The sequence below is a fragment of the Cololabis saira genome, chromosome 16 (assembly GCF_033807715.1).
Source record: "Cololabis saira isolate AMF1-May2022 chromosome 16, fColSai1.1, whole genome shotgun sequence".
NCBI classification, from domain to species: domain Eukaryota; kingdom Metazoa; phylum Chordata; class Actinopteri; order Beloniformes; family Belonidae; genus Cololabis; species Cololabis saira.
In genome coordinates this window covers 22,745,954-22,768,462 of record NC_084602.1, presented here as the reverse complement: position 1 = coordinate 22,768,462, position 22,509 = coordinate 22,745,954, and the positions used below count along the sequence as shown (strand labels likewise).

General features: G+C 38.0%; 1 protein-coding gene across 3 annotated transcripts in view; it reads left to right on the top strand.

Annotated features, from left to right (window-relative positions):
• The window catches only part of zfyve28 (zinc finger, FYVE domain containing 28), a 31,894-nt gene that overhangs the window by 1,283 nt on the left and 8,102 nt on the right, over positions 1-22,509 (top strand). For all 3 annotated transcript variants that reach the window (XM_061743651.1, XM_061743650.1, XM_061743648.1), the window contains exons 2-4: positions 17,709-17,849; positions 21,769-21,906; positions 22,044-22,246. In XM_061743651.1, coding sequence (XP_061599635.1) covers positions 17,709-17,849; positions 21,769-21,906; positions 22,044-22,246 — 482 coding nt within the window. The remainder of the gene's footprint in view (positions 1-17,708; positions 17,850-21,768; positions 21,907-22,043; positions 22,247-22,509) is intronic.

The window sequence follows — 22,509 nt, the reverse complement described above, 5'->3', positions numbered from 1 at the left end:
GGTCTAAATTACACATCTATTTAGATAGATAGACACAGCGGTCTATAACATCATTTCTGAGCTCTATAACAGAGAATAGACTCGGCGGTCTAGTTGAAAACAACACAAGCACATTCAAATAAGCAGGTGGTCAAGAATACCACAACATTCTGAAAAATAAATTATTTAAGAAGGTTACACTGACTCACCAATGACAGTTGACTCTTCCATAACCCAAAATAATCCAGGTAACGTGGAAAACGGGGTAACATTCAAAACTTTGTAGGTTTTAAACTTTAGCGCTAATCTCCTTCACGGCAAATTTGCTGTGACTGATAAGGCTGATTTATGGTACCGCGTTACACCAACGCAGCGCCTACGGCGAAGGTGCGCGTCGCCGCATAACCTCGCCGTAGACTGCGCCGTACCCTACGGCGTATGCTCTGCGTCGATTTAACGCAGAACCATAAATCAGGCTTTACAGCCAACCCGCTTTGGCTCACGGCGCCGATGCGTTCAGGACAGTTGTAAATTAAGAATTAGAACATTCTGTCGTTATTATAGCCTACAATTTATGATGATATATGAATTGCACATATATTTATCGATATGCACAAACTAGCACACATTTAGGTCTGTAATGGAACGTGACTGTTGATATTTATAAGGGAAAAAAAAACGATTGATTTTTTTTTTTTTTTTTTTTTTTTTTAACTCAGTCAGACGTATTCGCCGTATGACTGCGTGAACCGAACCGTGACCCCCGTACCGTGACGGGACGGGACGAATACAAATACCGTTACACCCCTAATTATTATTATTATTATTATTATTATTATTTTACAGTGATTGATTACTCTGAGACTCTATTTTGATAATTTACACCACATTAATCATGTTATGACTGCGCCCCACAGTTGACATTGCTGTCGTTAGTATCAAATACTTTTGATGGGATTTTGTTTTGATGTTTTTGCCAGTTTTTAAAGTAATACATGTTTTATTAATAACAAGAATAGCAATAATATTGAAAGATAAAAATAATACATAATATGATAATGCTCTTAGTATTATACCCTTGCCAAATATAACACTTTTCTAAAGAAAAATTAAGTTTGGTGAACGTGATATTGTTATTATTATTATTATTATTATTATTATTATTATTATTATTATTATCATTATCATTATTATTGCACAGTGATTGATTACTCTGAGACTCTATTTTGATAATTTACACCACATTAATCATGTTATGACTGCACCCCACAGTTGACATTGCTGTCGTTAGTATGAAATACTTTTGACAGGATTTTGTTTTGATGTTTTTGACAGTTTTTATAGTAATACATGTTTTATTAATAACAAGAATAGCAATAATATTGAAAGATAAAAATAATACATAATATGAAAATGCTCTTAGTATTATACCCTTGCCAAATATAACACTTTTCTAAAGAAAAATTAAGTTTGGTGAACGTGGTATTGTTTTGTCAGACTGACATCTATTTCTTTTACGTGCTCCTTCACGGGGTCGCATAGAGAGAAACAATTACGGGTTTAGTCTTATGGCCAATTGAAAATTATTTTTCAGTCGAACCTGCATGCTTTTAGACAGTGGGTTGAAGTCTGAGCACCTGGAGAAAATCACATGAGCACAGGTGCAACTTAAAGTGGGTTTCTTATAGTGGAGGTCTGGGAGTAAGAGAGTAACAACCTCCTTGGTTATTTCACCCTTCTCTCTATTTTCTGTAGCAGACATGAGAGGATACATTAAAACTAGCACTCTGTTGCGTTTGGTGGCTGAAGTCCACTACTTTGACTGTTTGTTAACCAACAGTAAATAAAAGAAGACTAAGATGGTAGAAAATAAGAAGAATAGCCAACTGTAACAGGAAGATCAAGATTGAAGGGGCCTGAGATGGTTGCTGTGCTACTGTTTGCATGAATTGTGATAGTTGTAACTTATTTGAAGAGACAGTTTGTACTCAGAGGACATCATAATGGCTGAAAAGTGTCTTCTCCTACAGCATGTCCAGGCAGTACCACCCCTAAACCCATCAGTTATATAGAGGTAACAGTATTCCGGGGCAGGATTGTGCCTATAAGTTTCAGATTATTCTCAATGTGTGGTCATTCTTGATAATGGAGACGTGACATATTTGATGCCCCGTAAAACAACCCCAGGCCACTGCTAATGGAAACCTGCCTATACAGACCAAGTTGTTGTTAGGCAAGCATGTTAACTACTTCATCAGCCCCCCCAGCTCAAAGACATTTAATTTACAATTAGAAAGTAGAGAAAGCCGATCTCATGTAATCTCTGCCTCCTTGTGTCCTCCCACCTCAAGATTCCTGCAACTGGGAAACAAACAATGTTTCAATTGTGTCACATGTAATATTAAGTTGATATTGGTTTAATATGACCGCATTGAATCAAGGAGAATTTAGTTTGATATGTGCCTGTTACCTCAGCTCCTATCGTCATGTCTGTTCTCAATTCTTGCGTCAGTGGTAGGAGGGACTAAGACAGCAGGAGAGAATTCAAGGACATTGTTAAAAGAGTTAAGGGACAAAGCATTTTCTTACAATGAAGAAGCTGGGCCTTTTTTGCAAAACATTTGGTAAAAGCTTTAAGTGGAAATCAGATGGCAATTTCCGGTCAATCTTATCTCATCTAAAGCACTTCTACATTAGCTTATGAACGTGCATGGCCGCTTTGGTCTGTGATCTCTGACCCATCAAATAAATCTCCACCTTATGTTGTTAGTCCAGAACTAGTTTTACACTGCAGCTTGTGAGATTTGGATAAACCAATGTTTATTTTGCAAAGAAATACAACAACACCTCACACATCTGTGTTAACAACACCTCACACATCTGTGTTTTTTTATTTTATTTTTTTTATTTTTGTTAAACATATGATGAGTTCTGAGGTAAAAATTCATAATTGAAACAGACAACCCCCAAAACACAGACAGGCATGTCAAGTTCAGTTTAAAATCTTTGGGAATTATTTAGTGGTTGATGGGTAATGAAGATCATTTAGACAGGAGTTTCCCCATTATGATAGTTAGGCTTTTCTTAGAAAAGGTGCTTTATCAACACAAGGTCCCTAGACTGAGCACTTTCAGATATTCAACCTCATTTTGCGTGAAAATAACCCCCAAGTGGAATGGCAGGATATTTTTGTTGTGCTCATTGGAGGTAAAACAAAGGAAATCTCTTTGTGTAAAGATAAACCTGGTGTATGGAGTCTGACCAGTGATGCTCGTATTAGTCAGATTATTCTATAAATCTGGGATACTGTGTGTTGCGCATTGGTCTGGCCAGGTGAAAAGGGGTTGCTGTTTTACTGTGGGATTGGGTGCTTGTTGACCTCACATATGGAAATAGCTGGGTATAGGAAGGAGTTCTTGGAGAATTTCTCATCCAACTGGATACAGGTTGGTGTCTGCCTTTATCTGGGACTGGGATCACAAAGTTAGTTTAAACACCTCTGTAGTGGCATGACCTCAGGAATGGATTAGATTGGCCCCAGAGGTTCATAGCTGGGATGAAAATTAGAACCTCAGGCTTTAAGGTGATGGTCCTCAGTTGGAGTAGAGTTGATTGCCCTCTCTGGGTTGGGGATGAGTTGTTTCTCAGCTGGAGGAGTTTGGGTGTCCTGCAGTCTTGTTCACAAGTGGGAGATTGTCAATTCTCCCAGAAGAGCCGGAGGATGTTATTAGGAAGAAAGATTGTCTGGGGATCCTGTTCAGACTATTGCCCTGCAATCTGATGCTTGGAAAGTGGCTAAAAATGGATGGTTTTCTTACTCCCTCCCTTCCCATATACATTTAAGATCATTATATCTGTATTTTCCTTGTTAAATAAATGGGTATTTGAAAGGCAAAACTGCTAAATGCTGCTCTATGAACACTTTTCCTTCTGCCAAATCATCACTTTATTTGGTGAGCTAGTAATGAATGTGCTGTGACTCTGTAAATCAAGCTCAGTGTGTAGAAACATTCCTGACACAGCAGAGGAAGTATTAAAGACTGGATTGGCTCATTAAATGAAGACTTCAATACATGCCAAATGCACTACCTTTTAAGGATGAGTTGGTGTGAATATTTCTACAAGGTGCAAATTCTTGGTAATGTTTATTTTAACTTTTGGAAGTACAGTCTCAGTATATTGATGGAGGAGCTGCATGAAAGGTTGAACTGCTGTGGAGTATTTATCGTTGTGTGTTGGGGATTTGGGCTTTCCTTGAGGTGTTTTTGTCAAGACAAATGTTTAATTGGCCGAATAAGTAGATAAGTCTTGACATGAAAAACACCTACTTGCATATCACACCATAACTGTACGTGAAGTTTTTCCACAGTAAAATCAGACGAGGCTCAGATAAGACCTCTGATTACACATTGCTCACTTGCTCTTGACCACACACACACACACTTGCGTCATTGCCTTTTTCTGTTTCAAACCACGTTTGCCGTCACTGCATTTTTGTGGTTCCATGTTGGGGTTGGGCCAAAGTGTTATGGTTCACCAGAGCATTGTCACGTTTGAAATTGCCACTGACTCTTAGGTGTTTAGGAGTTGCATCAGTGGCTTTTATTCCAAATCACAGCTGTTGCAGGAATTAGCAGAATTACACATAAGTCTGTGGGATTTAAATGACCAGGTCTGACTCAAAGGAGTTTAGAGAGAGGCACTAAAAGCCCCTGTAATAATGCCGATCAGTACCAAAATATGACTATAACAAAGGAAGCATTAACATTACTTTATGATCCATAAACTCAATTTAATATTTTTTTGTTCTGAAATACTTGTTTTAATCTGTGACCACCCACTCGTAGTCTGGCCTCATTCAACACTGTCATTTTGCATCAACAGTAAGCACTTTATCACTGAACTATGCACTCCTGAAGATAGAAGAGTGTTGAATCAGCATGTTCCCTTGACTGAAGCGGGGATATTGATATTTCCAGTACTGCTCTTCACTTTCCCAGATAAATACCACCAGTCGTTGACTTTCTTTTGTCCCTGCTAAGGCATTCCCCACTTACTGTTGGAGGATTGTGTACGGTCTTGTGTGGTAAAATAATGTTCCTGCATTTTTTTGTCTCTGTCATCAAAGTGTTGGAAAAAGACAAATGTGTAAGAATGGATGTTCTGGTTTTCTGGAGTGTTTTTGGGGAAAAGGTCATAACAGTTATTTTCACCCTAAAGGACACTATTGAAAGGTAGGATTATTTTTAGATTTTATTTTTCCCCCAGCCCTTAAACAAACTTTACTGAATGGTTGAATGTTATTGACCCACATATTTACACGAGAGATCTCAACATTTTTAGCCATATTCATATTAGTGAGAATTGTGGATAGTAAAGTTCTGAAAAAACATTAACAGTCATCCACCTTGTACATTGACACAGTTGCAAACAAAGATGAGACAAGCTTTAGTTTTCATACAGAAGATCCTTTCTGTTTCATCTCATTCACCAGTTTAAAGTTGCAGCGCAAAGATGGACCAAAGGCAAGAGATGTTAGTTTGTGTTCCTCTCTGAGTTGTTCCAATACCGATGCCAAAATTGGAAATACTCACAGTTACTGTTGAAAATAAGGGTATCAGTGAATATTTACTTCAGTGAACCGTCTCGTGTCATGTACTTTTTATAAATACAATCCCAATTCTTTGTCGCTTTAAAAGCCGGTACAGGTATTCAGTCAATATTGTCTTGCAACTTTGTGCTTTGATTTGGTTGGAGAAGCAATGGCACATGAGTTCTTGGACTTTTTCAGTGTTTGTATTCAGTCAGCATCAATATGCTGTTATTTTAGGCTGGAAAATCCCACCTGGAAAACTGTGATGTGCTCATTATGCAAGGTTGTAGTCCTGATATAGCAGCTTGAGTAGCAGCTTGAATGTTGCTAAAAATAACATCTGGACCTGTGTTGGAGTTTCGCAGGTAGGAAATACCTCTGAAACTACTTCTTCCAAATGGTATGAGACTAACTGATCACATTTAATGTCAGTTAAAAGACAATCAGTCTAATGATGGACATTTGGACCCCAGAATATTTTACATATTTGTTGATGCACTTCAAGTTGAATTCCTTGATTTACTTATTTAATAGATTTTCTTCATTCAATGTTAATTAAAAAAATGAATTAAGAAAAACATAAAATAAATATAAAATAATGTAGGTACTGAATGAATGCTCAGTATCAGTCAATACCCAAAGCCCAGGAGTTGGTATCGGAACATCTCTATTCTCATTGCTATTACTCCTTTGGTCATCCATCTCACCTAGTGTGATGGGCCCACAGTTCGCAGCAAAGCACACTCGTCTTCCTTTGTTGGACAGTACTCGTCCTCGCCACACAGACACCACAGTCCGATAATAAGCAACTTAAACATCTCTTTGCCTTGTTCACGACCTATAGTGAAGTGCAGACTGAGTCTTGACTACAATACGGTTAAATGTACCAGGATGATTACTGTCAAGAAAAAGTGAAATAAAAACAGTCTGTTTTTATCATTATAGGCCTGTTAACAAAAATATGATTTCTGTTGTCAAAATTCAAAATGTGCAATTTTCCCCCAATTAACAGACTTACTAGGCCCGTGAAAGATATTTAACCAAAACATAACTTTGGAACAGAAAGCCAGACAAAATACAAAATGAATGTCCACAATGATCCAGCACTGACATATGGTTCACCAAAGAGCTCATTTTCATTATAAAATAAATGTAAGCCTTGACAGTGGAATCAAAACGCGCTGTCAAAAATCTCATTCAGGCGTTACCTTATTTACATGGCTTATAACACATAGGGCCTATTCCAATTAGGGACTAATTTTCATGGTAAAACAACTGAAAAATCAAGCCTTTGATTGCACACCTTAAACGTAATCAATGATAAAAAATAACTTCCGCTTACAGTAACAGCATAATTTTCGCTGCAAAAATAAATGAAAATTCAAGCTGCAATGTTTCCTCCTGGATTTCATGGAGAAGGCTTGCCAGCTGCCAGGTGATGGTATCCCTACCAGAGGGAACACCCTGTTACTGGAGGTCCTGGTGCCTGGAGCAGAGGCAACAATAAGATAATTGTTCGGTAATCTAGGAAACCAGTTCTGTTTGTGGTCCCACCTCTGCAGATGTGAGGTTTTGTGCAATAATGCCAAAGCTTGTACACTGGAGTGGAATTAACTTTTTTTTTTTTCTTCCTCCTCTCAAACAATTGCTGAACATTTAGTTTCATGTCTAGAGTTCTTATTCTGAGTCAGTTTTATCGTCAGAAGCTTGAACATCATCTTTATCATAATTTTTACCTGCAGTTAAATTAATAATAATAATAATAATAATGACTTGGATTTATATAGCGCCCTTCAAGGCACCCAGAGATCATTATTCATTCATACACATTCTCTCTGGTGGTGGTAAACTACATTGTAGCCACAGCTGCCCTGGGGCAGACTGACAGAAGCGTGGCTGCCATATCGCGCCAAACGGCCCCTCCGACCACCACCAACATTCATACACATTCAAACACATTCACACGGGGCAAGGTGGGTAAAGGTGTCTTGCCCAAGGACACTACGACAGCAAACTGGGACAGAGCGGGATTCGAACCGCCGACCTTCCGATCATTGGACGACCCGCTCTACCACCTGAGCTACTGCCGCCCCAAATTAACACGGGAGCCAGTTGTTTTATCAACTCCCAACGTGACGTTTGTTTCTCAAATGACTTTTTTGCACTTGGCTTTGTGATGGTTTCTTCCTCCAGAAACGACTGCATGGGGAACCTCTGCTCACGCACCCACCACAGCATCACGAAAGTGAAATACCACTGAACTGCACAGCCACTTTGGCATTTTCTGCTAGATTCTTCTTCAGGGTGCAAGTTTGCACAGATGAGTGGCAAAAATGACCAGCAACATGTCATGTATATCAGTGACCTTGTTGATTTCAGGAAGGATCAACCCCCGCCTTTATTGCTAACTGTAGAGTTTGTCTGGTGCATCCTCGGTCTCTTGGGGGACGGTTTGCAAAGATTCATGGCAGCTGCATTGTCATTCACTATGCAGCCCTGTATTTCCCATGTGCTTTGAATGTTAGAGATGGACAATCAGCAGTGTTGACAGCTGTATGTCGCTTTGTCGTGACAGAGGTAGTCAACACTCTCGCTTTCATGTTCTTCTCATCTGCATTGTAATGAGGTGTTTCTGTGATACTTTTGAGATTAAGTGTGTCTTGTATTGCGTATCCTGAAACAAAACGGTTAGTCACATTTATGCTGTGCACAAAACATCTGTTGTCTTGATCCGGTGATAATTTGATAGAATACTGATTTGCCAATAAAAGAGCTCTGACCAGTAAGGGCGTGACTAAAAACATCTGAGGGTGTCTGGAACCGGCCTTTAGCAATGGTTATGGATTGTTTTGGCCCTGCAGATTGTTTAGGTTAGGTTTTCCTGCATTGGACTTGCTTTCCATAGATGCCTTCACATCACAACTGATTGTTAACTGGTATCTGGGCAATTTCGAGGCTGAGTGAACATCTAAAGCTGTTTATCTTTTTCTTTGAACCCCTCTTGTGTAGTTTTTGTGGACGTCACTGCTATCCAGCTGGGGGAGGCTGCTTCTTTGCTGTTGGCATGTGGGGGTGTGTGACTGGTTTATAAAACTCTTTGATAGGCGGCAAGTATCTAAGCAACATTCATGTGAGTGCATGGATGCAGTCTTTCCCACCAGAACACTGACTTGTAACAAGATAAGCAGTGCAGCTCATCTAGTCTGTCTTTATCCATAATACTTTGGTTGATCTGCAGTAGATTTTTATCATTTGTTGGAGAAAAACAAGTGTAAAAATGTGTCATTTTAAACTTTGAGCTTTATTCATTTTAAAATATTTTTAGTCGCCTTTATTCTGAAAGTGGCTAAATGGGAAAATTGTGTGGAGAGAGGGGGGAAGACGCATAGCAAAGAGCCACAGGCTGGGATTGGATCCTGCGCCACCCCCATGAGGGTGATAACCTTCATATATGGTACGCCTGCTCAACCAACGGAGCTATCTGGGGAACTGACTTTTAGTCTGATGATTAGGCAACTTCATCTATGTCTGCTTGGAAAAATAGATTGGACTTTTCTCTGTCTTTTTTAAATTTATTTATTTATTTAGTCTTATTTAGTAGATGAAACAAGAAATCAGTCAATTGTGGGCTATCCAATGGCTAAACATCGGGACAATAATTAGCTGCAACACTGATTAACTTTCTAATTTAAGTCTAGTTCATTTTGGGCATTTAGTTTTAAGAATATTGAATTATAATCCTATTTATTTCCATTGACATGTATTATAGCAAATCATTCCATTATTTCTCTCTGTGCTGTGGAGTAAGTGAAAGTTTGGGTATTTGCTTTTTTTTTTATACAAGTTCATCACAGTTGCACAGCATTGATGGAATGACTAAGTGCTGAACGGTGGCCTGTGTCGCTTCATATTTAGCACAGTTTCTGTATTTCTTTGTAGACGCCCCACTCTGCTTACCCATCAGCCCTGTGGTAATTGATTTGGTGTCAACTGCACTGATTTAAAGAGCTGACCCTGGTGCAGATTGAGACAGTCCAGGTGATTAAAAGTCTTTTTAAATCCATTGCTGCGTTGAGGGTGTGAGGGACTGGTGATTGAAAGAAAGTGGCCGTAGAAGAAGAGTGCGAGTTAAAGGTGCAGCAGGGAATCAAAAATATTGAATCTCAGCTTAAGGTTTGGACTTATTGTTACTTATAATTGCCAAGGCTCTTTGACCGAAGAACATAACGAATCCCCTTTTCATGTTGATAAATATAAAGCATTTATCCAAGGTGCCTTTTGTTTACATATTGAGTCTTTCTTTTCTTAGGAACCAATTGTTTAATAAGGAGCAGTGTAAGTGTTGGCATTTAGCCATTATTAAATATATTTATGATCTCTGCCATATTTTGTATTTTTCATGTCCCTGAGGGAACTCATAAAAACCAATTAAAGCTCATAAAAAGCATTATATTTTGGAAAAGACTAGACACAAATTAATACTGTAAGCCTTACGTGAAAGTATTTTGTAATAGTAGACTGGTAAATTATCCTCCAAATTTTTATTTGTTCCTAAAAGATAATGAGGGGAAGGATGTGAGTGAAACATGTTTGAAGTTGCAGTTAAGCTTTGAAAAAAAGGGGGAAAACACATTTTGCTGAAGTGAGTTTTTCTCTTTTCTTCTGTAAAGCTGAGATGCAGTTTTGGCTGCTATCCCCAGGTTCACAAGCATGTTGATTGGCATGTTTTTAATATCCTCAGACAGCAATAAATGATGTGTTGCTCCTACACATACTTCTGCTGTCCATTGCTGTCATTGCCAGTACTTTTGGACAAGCATGAGTGAGGCCCACTCTCTGTTGCCTTTTGAAACTGAACATTATGTGAACAGAAATATCTTCACTGTGAATCATGAAGGTCCTTGACTGGCATTTTATTTTTATCACTACGTATAAAAAAATTAGTCATTCCAGTTTATGGGTGGGATGCGTGCATTTCCGCCAGCCTTTTATTTAAGGTCTCATAGACTGAGCGATAAATTCAACACAAAATTGAGTGTGTACATCTAAAATTAACCATGATTTACATCAGGTCTGGACTGTATAACAGGATTTTTTTTCTTGCATAACGATGTCCTTGTGGTACGGAAGAGAGGCATCCCAATGTGTCGCCGCATCACTGTCAGGGGATCCTGGGAACACCTTGCATCCACCTAAATCCTCTATGGACCCTTGTTTTACCTCTGTCTGTTATACCATGTGCCAGGCAGCTGTTCAGGTCTTTGCTGTAGTTCAAACACCAGATTTAGTCAGCCTTTAGAGAGGAGACAAGCACACAGATTATGCCATCTATCCAGATGGGAGGACCACTGAGTTTATAGTCAGTGAACTGAGTTAAGTCTGTAGTCTACTTTGGCTTTAAATCTACATTCAGCTTGTTCTTGCAGAAACAAAGCATCTGTCACATGAATGTAGTAACAATTATAGTAAGAGTCACCATCAATAACTGTCTAGTTGCAAACAATAAAAAAGAAGTAATACAAGTTAATATGAAAATAAAGATCAGACCTGCTTCCGAAAATCCCTGCATTCTTAGAAAGGTTGTACTTGTTATTTTGCCAAATTGATTATAACTAATGGTCGAGGAAGGCTTCTCATATGATCCCAAAACCACTTGCTCACTCTTGCCTTGGCTCTTATGCCAAGTCCTGAATTATTAATAGAGATTAACTCTACCAAGCTGCTGTTTTGCCAGTCTGATAGTGGACTGAATGAAACCAATGATAACTGTTTTCTCTCTTATATTATTTGCCTCTGATACCTGGAAGGCTGCCAATATTCAGCAAATTGAGCCTGAATAGACTATGGAGGGCAAAGGAAAGGTTTCTCTTAAATCCCATAAAAGGGCTTAGCATGCATGCACTGGTTTAATGATGCTCATGAAGCATTAGCCTAACAGCTGTCATCATCTGCAGAGTCGAAATAGGAATGTGGAACAAAATCAGAAGCCGAAGGAAAGAGAGGGCTGACATAATGAAAATGTGGCTCAAACAGGAGCAACAAAAAAAAACTATAGTATTATATTGTAATATATAATAGTATGGTGATATAATTTGGTTATATGTTATAATATTTTATACAAATTATGTTATATTAGGATATTACTATATTTATTATGCTATATTTATATGATATCATGCTACACCACTCTATATGATAATTATTTATTTGTTCACTCTCGAATCAATATTCTCAATTTATGTACCTATTTTCATCACCTTATTTACACTCAAACATGGCACGCACACACACACACACACACACATACTGATGCTGTCTTTTGTCATCGTTTGCACTGCATGTTAATAAAAATAAATAAATAAAAAAAAGAAGCCAGAGGAAAGAGAGGGCTGACATAATGAAAATGTGGCTCAAACAGGAGCAAAAAACTTTTATTCTTATTGTGGTCATCATTTATGTGCTTGACGTTCAACAAAAAGATGTAATCAAAAATTGTCTGAGTCATGGTGAGGTGATGTTATCAGTAATTGTAGCCCTGTAGGAATTCATGGTATCTTGGTATTCTTAAATGATGGGTTTGCGACTATAGAGAGAGGTCACCCAGGACAACTAACAGCAGCAGTACAACGTGGACTGGCGTGCCACGGTGGACAAGAGCTAAATCTGCTGAATCATTTCCTCGCTTATGCAAGGTACAGTAGAGCTGTCATTGGTGTTGATGACATAACTCACAAATTCAGGACTCGGATCCCCAGATGGTTACATGTACTTTTGTATAAACCTTAACACTATCATTGGAAGCAAGCAATTATTTTTCACCTTCTGAAGTGTGTCCCCCCCTCCCTTTCGTTATAATGTCATGTATTTTTCTGTCTGCAACTATTACTTACCGTAATTGTAAATTCTCAACCAATCTCAATCTCTGACCTTGGACTAGTCTGTATTTTATTAAATAAATAAATGTATTTATTTTATTACTTTTGAAGTCCTTGCCTCTCAACCGTTTAGAAATCCAGTTAAAGTGAATAAATACATTTAAAGGAGGTTTTTTTTGGCCTTTCCTCTCAAAACCAATCAACTATTTAAGCAAGATTTTGCAAGTAAAGCTATTTTATGAGGGGAAAAATAGTAAATAAAACTCATTACCCAAACTTTGAAAGTACAAAAATATTTTATTATGTTCATATATCCACTGAATAAGTTGTTGTTTTTAACACATATGATTGATCTTCAGAATGAATGGAAAATATCTTGTTCATAGAAACTGAATTGGTGGTATTTGGACAAGCAGCCCCTGGGAACTGAAGTCCTTTACATATTTGATAAAAATGGGTAGTTTTTCATCTGTCAGTCCAATTTAGTCTTTACTTGGATCAGTTTATTTATTAGGACATTAATGTTGGACATGGGACGTGGTTTCCATAAGCCTGTAGTAGTTGCAAATACTGTTGTAGTGATAAGTTATCTCTGGATGTGAACTGACATGTTCCACTGTCTTATAACACATTATAACTTGGCCGAGTGTGAACTCGTGAACAGCCGGTGCAACAGGTTCTCACATGATTCTCAGAAATGTGGCTGACATTCACTCAGGATAGAAATCATTCCTTCCATATTTCTCTTTCATACATATGATACTTTCATAAATATGATACGTAATAATTCATGGTACATAAAGCAAGTAGCTCAAACATTGCTGCCTATCTGAAATTGCATCTGCATGCAGTGAACATTGCAAGTCTTCGCCTTTTCCCTCATGATTCAATGCTGCTGGAATGTTCTCTATGGTGGGAGGAAAGGAGCAGGAGAAGACAATGACGTTGTCAGTCTCAAACTCTTCTCGTCTTTCTCAGTTTTACTGTATTTGCTTCCAACTAAATTGTCATCAGTCTGTGGTAGGGCTGTTCGATTTTGCCCAAAAATAAAATCTCAATTTTTTTCTCTCAAAATCCGATTTTTGATTACGATTACGATTATTTTGTGAATTGACAAAAGGCAAAGAAATTATTTCAAATATGCTGTTTTTTTATTGAACATTTGCCCCATTGGGCTTTAAGTGCAAACTTTGCTCTTATTAAACCAAAAATGAATGAATTAAGTGCAAAACTCTGTAAAATAAGTTGAAAAAAGGTTTAAAAAAATATGATAAAATATAAAGTTTTATCTCTGAAAAAAATTCAGCAAATCAGCACATGCAAACATACAGTAAGTTATATTTCCAATTAAATAAAACAAGACATTTTCTAATTAAACTAAACTGGGTCTTTGCATGCTAAATAATAATGCAACCCATGAAGGAGGTAGAGGTGTGTGATGTCAGTCATTACATTTGCTATTCACATTTGCAAGTTTTTTGCAAGGAACATGAGCCGGTCTACCGCATCTGGCTTGAGGGATGCCCGGTGGCATGTTACAACGCCCCCTCCTAAACTAAAGAGCCTCTCCAATGGGGCACTTGTCGCAGGTATTGAGAGGTATTTCCATCAATCATTAATATGGTATCAATCATTAATATGGTATCAATCATTAATATGTGTGCAGACAAGGTTTAAAAAAAAAAAAAAAAATTTTTTTTTTTTTTTTTTGAAAAATCGATTTTACGATTTTCACATTTTAACATCGTTCTAATTACATAATCGCGATTACGATTTAAAATCGATTAATCGAACAGCCCTAGTCTGTGGACAATAGTGTGCCCAGGCTAGAAAAAGGTCTTTCGCTGTCTCCTACTCCTTTTTTCCTGTTTGGCCATTATGGCATTGGTGCAGTATCATAGACTTACTTCTTGTAGTGCAGTTGTCTAACCAAATCTGCCTCCTGACAAGTGATGTCAATGCTTTTCACTGTACTCAGAGATTCAATTTAGAAGTAAAAAAAATAAACATCTCATCTTGCGGTAAAGTGAGGGTTGTTTTACGGGATAATTATGATTTCCTTTGTGCTTATTTCCCAGTAGCCCTGTCATCTTTGCTTCTGGCGGCTTTTCTTTGAAGCTTTTATGTGCTTTAACTATGGGAGTGTTAAAAAAAAATCTCTTAAAATCACTTCATCTTGGGTTTGCATTATGACTCAAATAAATGTGTCCATAACATTGAAAAAAAAAAAAAAAAAAAAACAGGTCAAAAAATATTACGGTAAACGGTTCTGTCTCGTACCATGATACATTTGCCTCAAAGTAATTTGTTGAGTATACTATATGTTCATAGTTTTCCTTCTTACAATAATACAACTGAGCATTTAGGTCTTCAGTGTCTGTGTTTTCTCTTTTCCCTTTCTTTCATTATTGATGAGAGAAAGGGAGGGAAGCACACTGTGTATCATATTTACAGAGAAAAGCGAGAGTCTGGGGGGAAGCGTCACGCAACAGGAAACACTGTAAGCTTTAGGGAAAAGGAGCTTTGAGAGTGTGACTTCTTTTTTTTTTAAACATATCATGAAAAATAACTCCAAACAAATCTGTTTTGTCTGCATAGCTCTCTTTAACTACATAGTCAGGCTATCTGTCTAAGCTCCTGTGGCATCACTGGGAGCGTGTGGTCTGTAATGATGCACATCAGCATGTGGTCGTCATTTCCAGAGCCATTAACCTTTCAGTTAACACTAACCCTGCCCAGTTTATGTGTATGTGTGCATATCTGTCCTGTGAACTTTGGATTGCAATTAAATTTTATACTTTAGATAGGTGTCGGCAATATCAATCGTCAGTTGGGTTTTTGCATTTAAAAAAAATAATTGTGTGTGTTGGGCTGTCTTTTTCCTTCCAAGTGTAACGTGACTATGTGCACTCCAGTTGGGTATTATGCTGCACTATGCTGGTGCCATCGCAATCTGTGGAGCAAGGTGTGAGATAATGACACAAATCCTTTACAAGGGCTTGGAGAACTGCCAACTTATGAACTCCTACTAAATCTACATGCTAAGATGAATGTCATTTTTACTAAATATTCATTTTCCCCACACTTTTGAAATGTGCTTATACACTAATCATGTGTGTTACGATATTGTCCATATAATATTTTTGCTCAAACAGCAGAATTTCCTACCAAGTGGGAGGGCATTTTGTTGCGATGGCCTATTTAGTGTCCTACTTACCTTATTTTATCCATGTCCCTATAGATGAGCAGTATGCTGTTATATTACCTTCATGTTTGTGTTCACTTAACCTAACTTCCTCTCAAGGCTTCATTAATGCATTTTCCCTTTTTTTTTCATGACATGAGCTCTTAAACTTTCAAAAGCAGAAGACAAATAAGAGAGTTGCCTTTACTACTGGATTTGCAGAGTAGGATTGATTTGGATAAAACTACTTGCAATGTGCAGACGAAGTAGTCCACTTAAAAAAAAGCCTAAGTAGTGCATTTTTTTCTAAATGTAAATGTTATTCTCATGTAATATTAAAATCTACAAAGTGTATCCCATAACTATTTAATTGAATAAATATAAAGTTATTTAACTGAATTATTTCCCCGTAGTATTTTTTTAAAACACCTTGTAACAATGACTTGGCAAAAAAAAAAAAAAGTTTCCTCTCTCTCAACGAATGTCATCTGAAATTAATAATGGACTTATTTTATGAGTGTTTTGGACTCTCGGGAGGTTAATATGGGCTACTCTAAATGCATTTGCAGCTGGAGAAATACAAAAAAAAACAGAGAAGTATTTCATAGTTAATTTCACAGATGTTTTCTACTTCTAAAAGCATGTCGTCTAGGCCCCCCCTCCGGCATTCCTTTCATACTGCACTAAACACCTGATACTGAGAGAAGCTTCAAGAAAAGCACTCTACTGCTGGAGGAGCCACACTTCAGTGACTTTGTTATTCGTATCTGTCCCACTTCACATCCCTTACAGATAGACTCATTAAACCCTGGGGTTCACATTTGCACCATTTATCTGTGTTCTGTTTTTAGAAGAAAATGTGAAGAACTGGTGTTTATATGGGCTACAGTTTACAGATGTAAATATGGGCTACAATTTACAGATGTATACAAGTTTACTTTTGTAAAGCCAGAGACATTGTCATCATGTCAAATGCAAGTTCTTAATTTCCAACATCAGACTATAAATAAAAAAAAAAACTAAACCAATTTCCTAGTTGATGAATGAACCATATAAAAACGTATAGATGCAACATTACTTGCTCATTTTTTTCTTTGCTGTTAATCAGAAAACAATAAAAACATGAGCACAATCATTTGGAATTCCTACTTAAGCAAATTCAGCGTGAGCTGAAGTTTGACAGACGTATAAAATGTAGAGGTTGGATAATCCTGCTTTAATATAAAGCTCTGATCTAACAGAACACTGCAAATCTAAAAGATATTTTCATGGGTTATCCATAATCAAAGTGACAAGTATTTTTTGTTGCTTGTTTTTTTCTTTTCTTCCCACAGAAATTTTGAATTGATAGTTACTTTGGCATGAGAGTTTAATATTTATGCTTGAATGCTTTCAGTCTTCATAGAAGTGATTTGATCTGATTTTCTTTTTTTTTTTTTTTTGATTACCAGAATAACACATTCATAAGGTTTGTAAATATATCTGTGGATAGAAATTACTAACTTCATTTCACATAATCCGCTTTCTTAAAGGGGACCTATTATGAAAAACACGTTTTTCACAATCAGCACAGTGCCTCATTATCATAGTCTCCCCGCCCACTCAGAATCCCGCAGAGAGAATGAGGTTAAAGAATAAGAAGATAAAGACATGGCTCAGAGGCTGAATTTCTCATTTATTTAGCAAAAACCATCAAAAGCTTGTTTTTAAGACATTCACGGCCTGTTTAAAATAGGTATTAGATGCCATAATAGGCCCCCTTTAAGAGACATGAGAGAAACCTCAACAGACTACACTGTATTGCTGAGGTTACATGAAAAATAAAAGGGTGCATAATAGAGAGGAATATACTGCATTGCTGCAAGAAATTATAGATAACGAGACTGAGGAAACCGTATAACTGCCATGCAGAATTCAGAGAGCATGTACATGATTTGTCATCCTTGTAAACAGTCATGACTTATTTAGATCACTAACCTGTTAGGTTGTTGATAGAAAAGTTTCTTGCATTTGTTTGACTAAATTGTTTCACACTGATGACAGTTCCTGTACTGGAAATAACCTTGTGTCTCTTCAGAGGACGGATCCTCAGCTCCTGGCCCAGTTCTATTACGCTGATGAAGAGCTTAACCAAGTGGCCACAGAGCTGGACAGCCTGGATGGCAGAAAAGACCCTCAGAGATGTACTCTGCTGGTCAACCAGTTCCGATCCTGTCAGGTCAGTACAGAGAACAATCTTAGTCGTAGTCTTTCTCTCCCTTCCTCTGTATATAATGCACGGAAATAGCCCTTAACTGAGGTCAAGTTAGAATTGAGGTCAAATTAACCCCTGGCCTGGATTTCATCAGTAAGGAAGGACTGTTTTGTATTTTAGGTTTTTGTCATTTATAGAATAGCCTATCTGGACCTTGATTTGGTCTTAAATCAAGTATGTGATTCTGTTCTGTGATGTGTTCTAGGGATGGGCGGTATGGACTAAAAAAATTATCACGATAATTTCTGGCATTTATCCCGAAAACGATAAAAATGACGATAGAAAAAATACCAATTCAACTCCACTTTTGTAACTATAAATCTATCACCACATTCAATCTTTGGAGCCCCCAAATCACTGCTCTAAAAGATACTAAATACTACTAAACTACACCAATGGGAATTTTTCTTTCTTTCTTTCTTTCTTTCTTTCTTTCTTTCTTTCTTTCTTTCTTTCTTTCTTTCTTTCTTTCTTTCTTTCTTTCTTTCTTTCTTTCTTTCTTTCTTTCTTTCTTTCTTTCTTTCTTTCTTTCTTTCTTTCTTTCTTTCTTTCTTTCTTTCTTTCTTTCTTTCTTTCAGGCTCATTTTCTTTCTTTCTTCCATCCTTCCTCCTTCCTTTTTTTTCTTTCCTCCCTTTCTTTCTTTCCTCCCTTTCTTTCTTTCTTTCTTTCTTTCTTTCTTTCATCCTTCCTCCTTCCTTTTTTTCTTTCTTTCTTTCTTTCTTTCTTTCTTTCTTTCTTTCAGGCTCATTTTCTTTCTTTCTTCCATCCTTCCTCCTTTTTTTCTTTTCTTTCTTTCTTTCTTTCTTTCTTTCTTTCTTTCTTTCTCCTTCCCTTTTTCCTTCCTTCCTTCCGTCCTTCAGCTTTTACACAAAAACGTCATCAACAGGAATTTATCGTTTTTACCGTGAGATGACAAATTCTTACCGTGGGGAATTTTTTTGACGGTTTATCGTGAACGGTAAAATATCGCCCATTCCTAATGTGTTCCTGTATGTGTGAGTGTTGCTGCTGAGGTAAGATGAGTAAACCTTTGTTTGGAGGAAATTTAATGTACGCTCATCTAGGCCTGGACATTACTGTGTCATGTGAGCTCTTAACTGGTTACAAGAGCATTTTTTCATGCATCTCATGCCTGCAGCTTTTTATTGAATATATTAAATTTAGAAATGCCATAAGTTACTTTTGTAATCATTTAACATTAAAGGAAAGAAACTGGAAAGTTTTGAAGTTATATTAATCTGTTGCACTGTGAATGGAGCCACAGTTATTGTTTTAGGTCTTTATGTGGTCAAGACTCAGAGAACCTGAGCAGGTGATGATATGCACCCCATTGCTGACATGCTGCTTTATACTGAGCGACCTGGAGCTTGTGGGATAGATTATCATCTGGTCCGATGTGCCTCCCCGCCACAGGGAGGGCACACAGGGAGAACCACTTAATAAGGTCATCACTTGATCCCTGACTGTTCTGTTTCTGTATTCTCATCCTGCCATTTGCTGGGCTGTCACCTTGAGCCCCCCCCAATCAGTCTGATCATTAGTATTTTGGAGTGAGGAGCCCTTACAAGGCAGCGTCTGTAACCCAAATTATTCTCTGATTTGGTCCTCCTTCAAAATGTAATGAAATGTTTAAAATTAATTCCTAGTCACTTAGAAAATTCAAAAAGGAGTTTTGTCAGAATGTCTTGGCTCGAAAGACTTAAGGATATCCCACAATGTCCATACTGTAAGTAGGTTGGGAGGGAGGGAGAAAACAAGGAAAGGAGGAAGGAAGGAAGGAAGGGAGAAAACAAGGAAAGGAGGAAGGAAGGGAAGAAGGAAGGAGAGAGCAGAAGGAAGGAAGGGGAAAAAAGAAGGAAGGAAGGAAGGAAAGGGGAGAAGGAAGGGAGAAAACAAGGAAAGGAGGAAGGAAGGGAGAAAAGAGGAAGGGAGGAAGGAAGGGAGAAAAGAGGAAGGGAAGAAGGAAGGAAAGAGCAGGAGGAAAGGAGGAAGGAAGGGAAGAAAGAAAGAAAGAAAGAAAGAAAGAAAGAAAGAAAGAAAGAAAGAAAGAAAGAAAGAAAGAAAGAAAGAAAGAAAGAAAGAAAGAAAGAAAGAAAGAAAGAAAGAAAGAAAGAAAGAAAGAAAGAAGGTGGAGTTGAATTGGTATTTTTTTTATCGTCATTTTTATCGTTATCGGGATAAATGCCAGAAATAATCGTGATACATTTTTTTAGTCCATACCGCCCATCCCTAGAGGATACCCATGTCCTGTGCTAGGAGATGCTCATAAACAATAGGGTGGTACTCAAAAGTATACACAGCCATAAAGGAATTGGTGGTTAATGCTCTGCTTCCAAAGCTTTATAATCTTTATCCTTGGGGCGAGCGGACCAAAGCACAGTGCTGTGCCTGACAAGATAATGGTGCCCAGTACAGCTGTCATCGAGTGAAAGACTTGTTGTAAGTTATTGTTATGGCTACAGTACCACTGGCACATAAGCAGAGGTGCACACAAGCCGGTACTCAAGGGGCCAGTCTACTGCATCTTTTTGATGTTTCCCTGCTTCAACACACCTGATTCTAATCATTGGTCGCCATTAAAGGGAAAGTTCGTTTTTTTTACAACCTGGACCTTATTTCTGGCATTTCTTATGGTTGTATACTCACCCAGAGGTGTTTGGTGTCATTTGGAGTCCTTCGGAAGATATTAGGAGTTTTTTGCGAGCCTCTTCTCCATATAACGGTAGCGCATGAGGGCACCGCCGGACACAGACGATGCAGCGTCTAAATAACACATGATTGCCGCGAAACTCTTCATTTCTTTTATGAATCACTAGATCTGCTTCCAGGACCTGTTGTAACATTGTGGCGCTGTCTGTGTAATAAATAAAATAAATAAATCCGTTTGTAAACAAGACCTCTGAACTCATGACGTCATCTCTGTGCGCGCACTCTGTCCTCCGTTCAGTGAGCTCTTCAGCTGTATACTCTGGCTCAAAACGGTAAGGACGTCCATCATATTCAAAGTCGTCGTCCACAACCTCAGAATTTGACAAATATTCAGACATGTTTCAAATAACTATCAGTAAACTAACAGTAGCGAACTCCAGCTGTACACGGAGCTGTGTCTGGGACGCGCGCACAGAGATGACGTCATGAGTTCAGAGGTCTTGTTTACAAACGGATGTATTTATTTTATTTATTACACAGACAGCGCCACAATGTTACAACAGGTCCTGGAAGCAGATCTAGTGATTCATAAAAGAAATGAAGAGTTTCACGGCAATCATGTGTTATTTAGACGCTGCATCGTCTGTGTCCCGCTGTGCCCCGTTCACTACCGTTATATGGAGAAGCGGCTCGCAAAAAACTCCTAATATCTTCCGAAGGACTCCAAATGACACCAAACACCTCTGGGTTAGTATACAACTATAAAAAATGCCAGAAATAAGGTCCAGGTTGTAAAAAAACGAACTTTCCCTTTAACATGTAATCAAGGTCTACACAACTCTGTTGGTGACACAGCCATGTCTATCAGGGTTGTGTTTAAGCACAGAAATGTCTAAAACGTGCAGTAGACTTGCCCTCGAGTACTGGCTTGTGCCCACCTCTTCACATAAGGACTTGATTTTCTCATCTTGTCTCTGTGACATTGTATTTTTCCCATTTATGAAGGAGGGATGTAGCTCTGACAACCATAATGATCATATTTGTCAAATAGTTTTGTTTCCTCCCCTTTATCTGTCGTCAAACACTGCAGAGTAACAGCTGTCTTAAAAGTGTAACAGATGTTTTGGTGCGGTTTACAGTCCAGTGTTACTGAAACAAACCAACTATTTCATGATTATCACTTTAACTCTTTTGTTAAACTTTCATTCATGTCATTCTTGTGTTCATCTGCAGGACAACGTGTTAAACATTATCAGTCAGATAATGGATGAATGTATCCCCAATGACCGGGCCAACAGGGACTTTTGTGTCAAGTTCCCTGAGGAAATTCGCCATGACAACTTGGCGGGGCAGCTGTGGTTCGGAGCTGAGGTAGTGTAGTCCCTCCAGTGTTTGTTTTCCAAGAAAAAAGCCTTCCTTAAACTCATGCTTAAAATACTATATTTTAGTTTTACATGTACAGTGTTGAATGATCATCAAGTGTTTCTGATGTACTTGTTTCTGTTCAGTGTCTGGCTGCAGGTTCCATCATCATGAACAGAGAGATCGAGAGTATAGCTATGAGACCGCTGGCTAAAGACCTCACCCGCAGCCTGGAGGAGGTACGCAACATCACCAGAGACCAGGCGCTGAGAGACCTTAACTTGTACACAGATCGCATGAAGGATGCTTTGCGACATTTTGACAGCCTTTTCGCAGAGTTTGAGCTCAGGTAAATTAAGGACCGTTTTTGTTTTGTTTTTGGTCATTTTACCACATTTATCATGCTTTCAAGGCTTTTTGTTCGAGTTTGCTTAAAGGTATTGTGACATCATTTTTAACATGCTTTTAACACTATTAAAAGTCTTGGCCAACATCCCTCAAATGTGTCTAAAAGGGTGTAACAAGAAAAAACTTCACTCTAGTACTCCATTCCATTCCTGGCTTTTTATGACGGTGTTTTTTTGCGCCGTGAAAAACGCGTTCTTTTCCCCC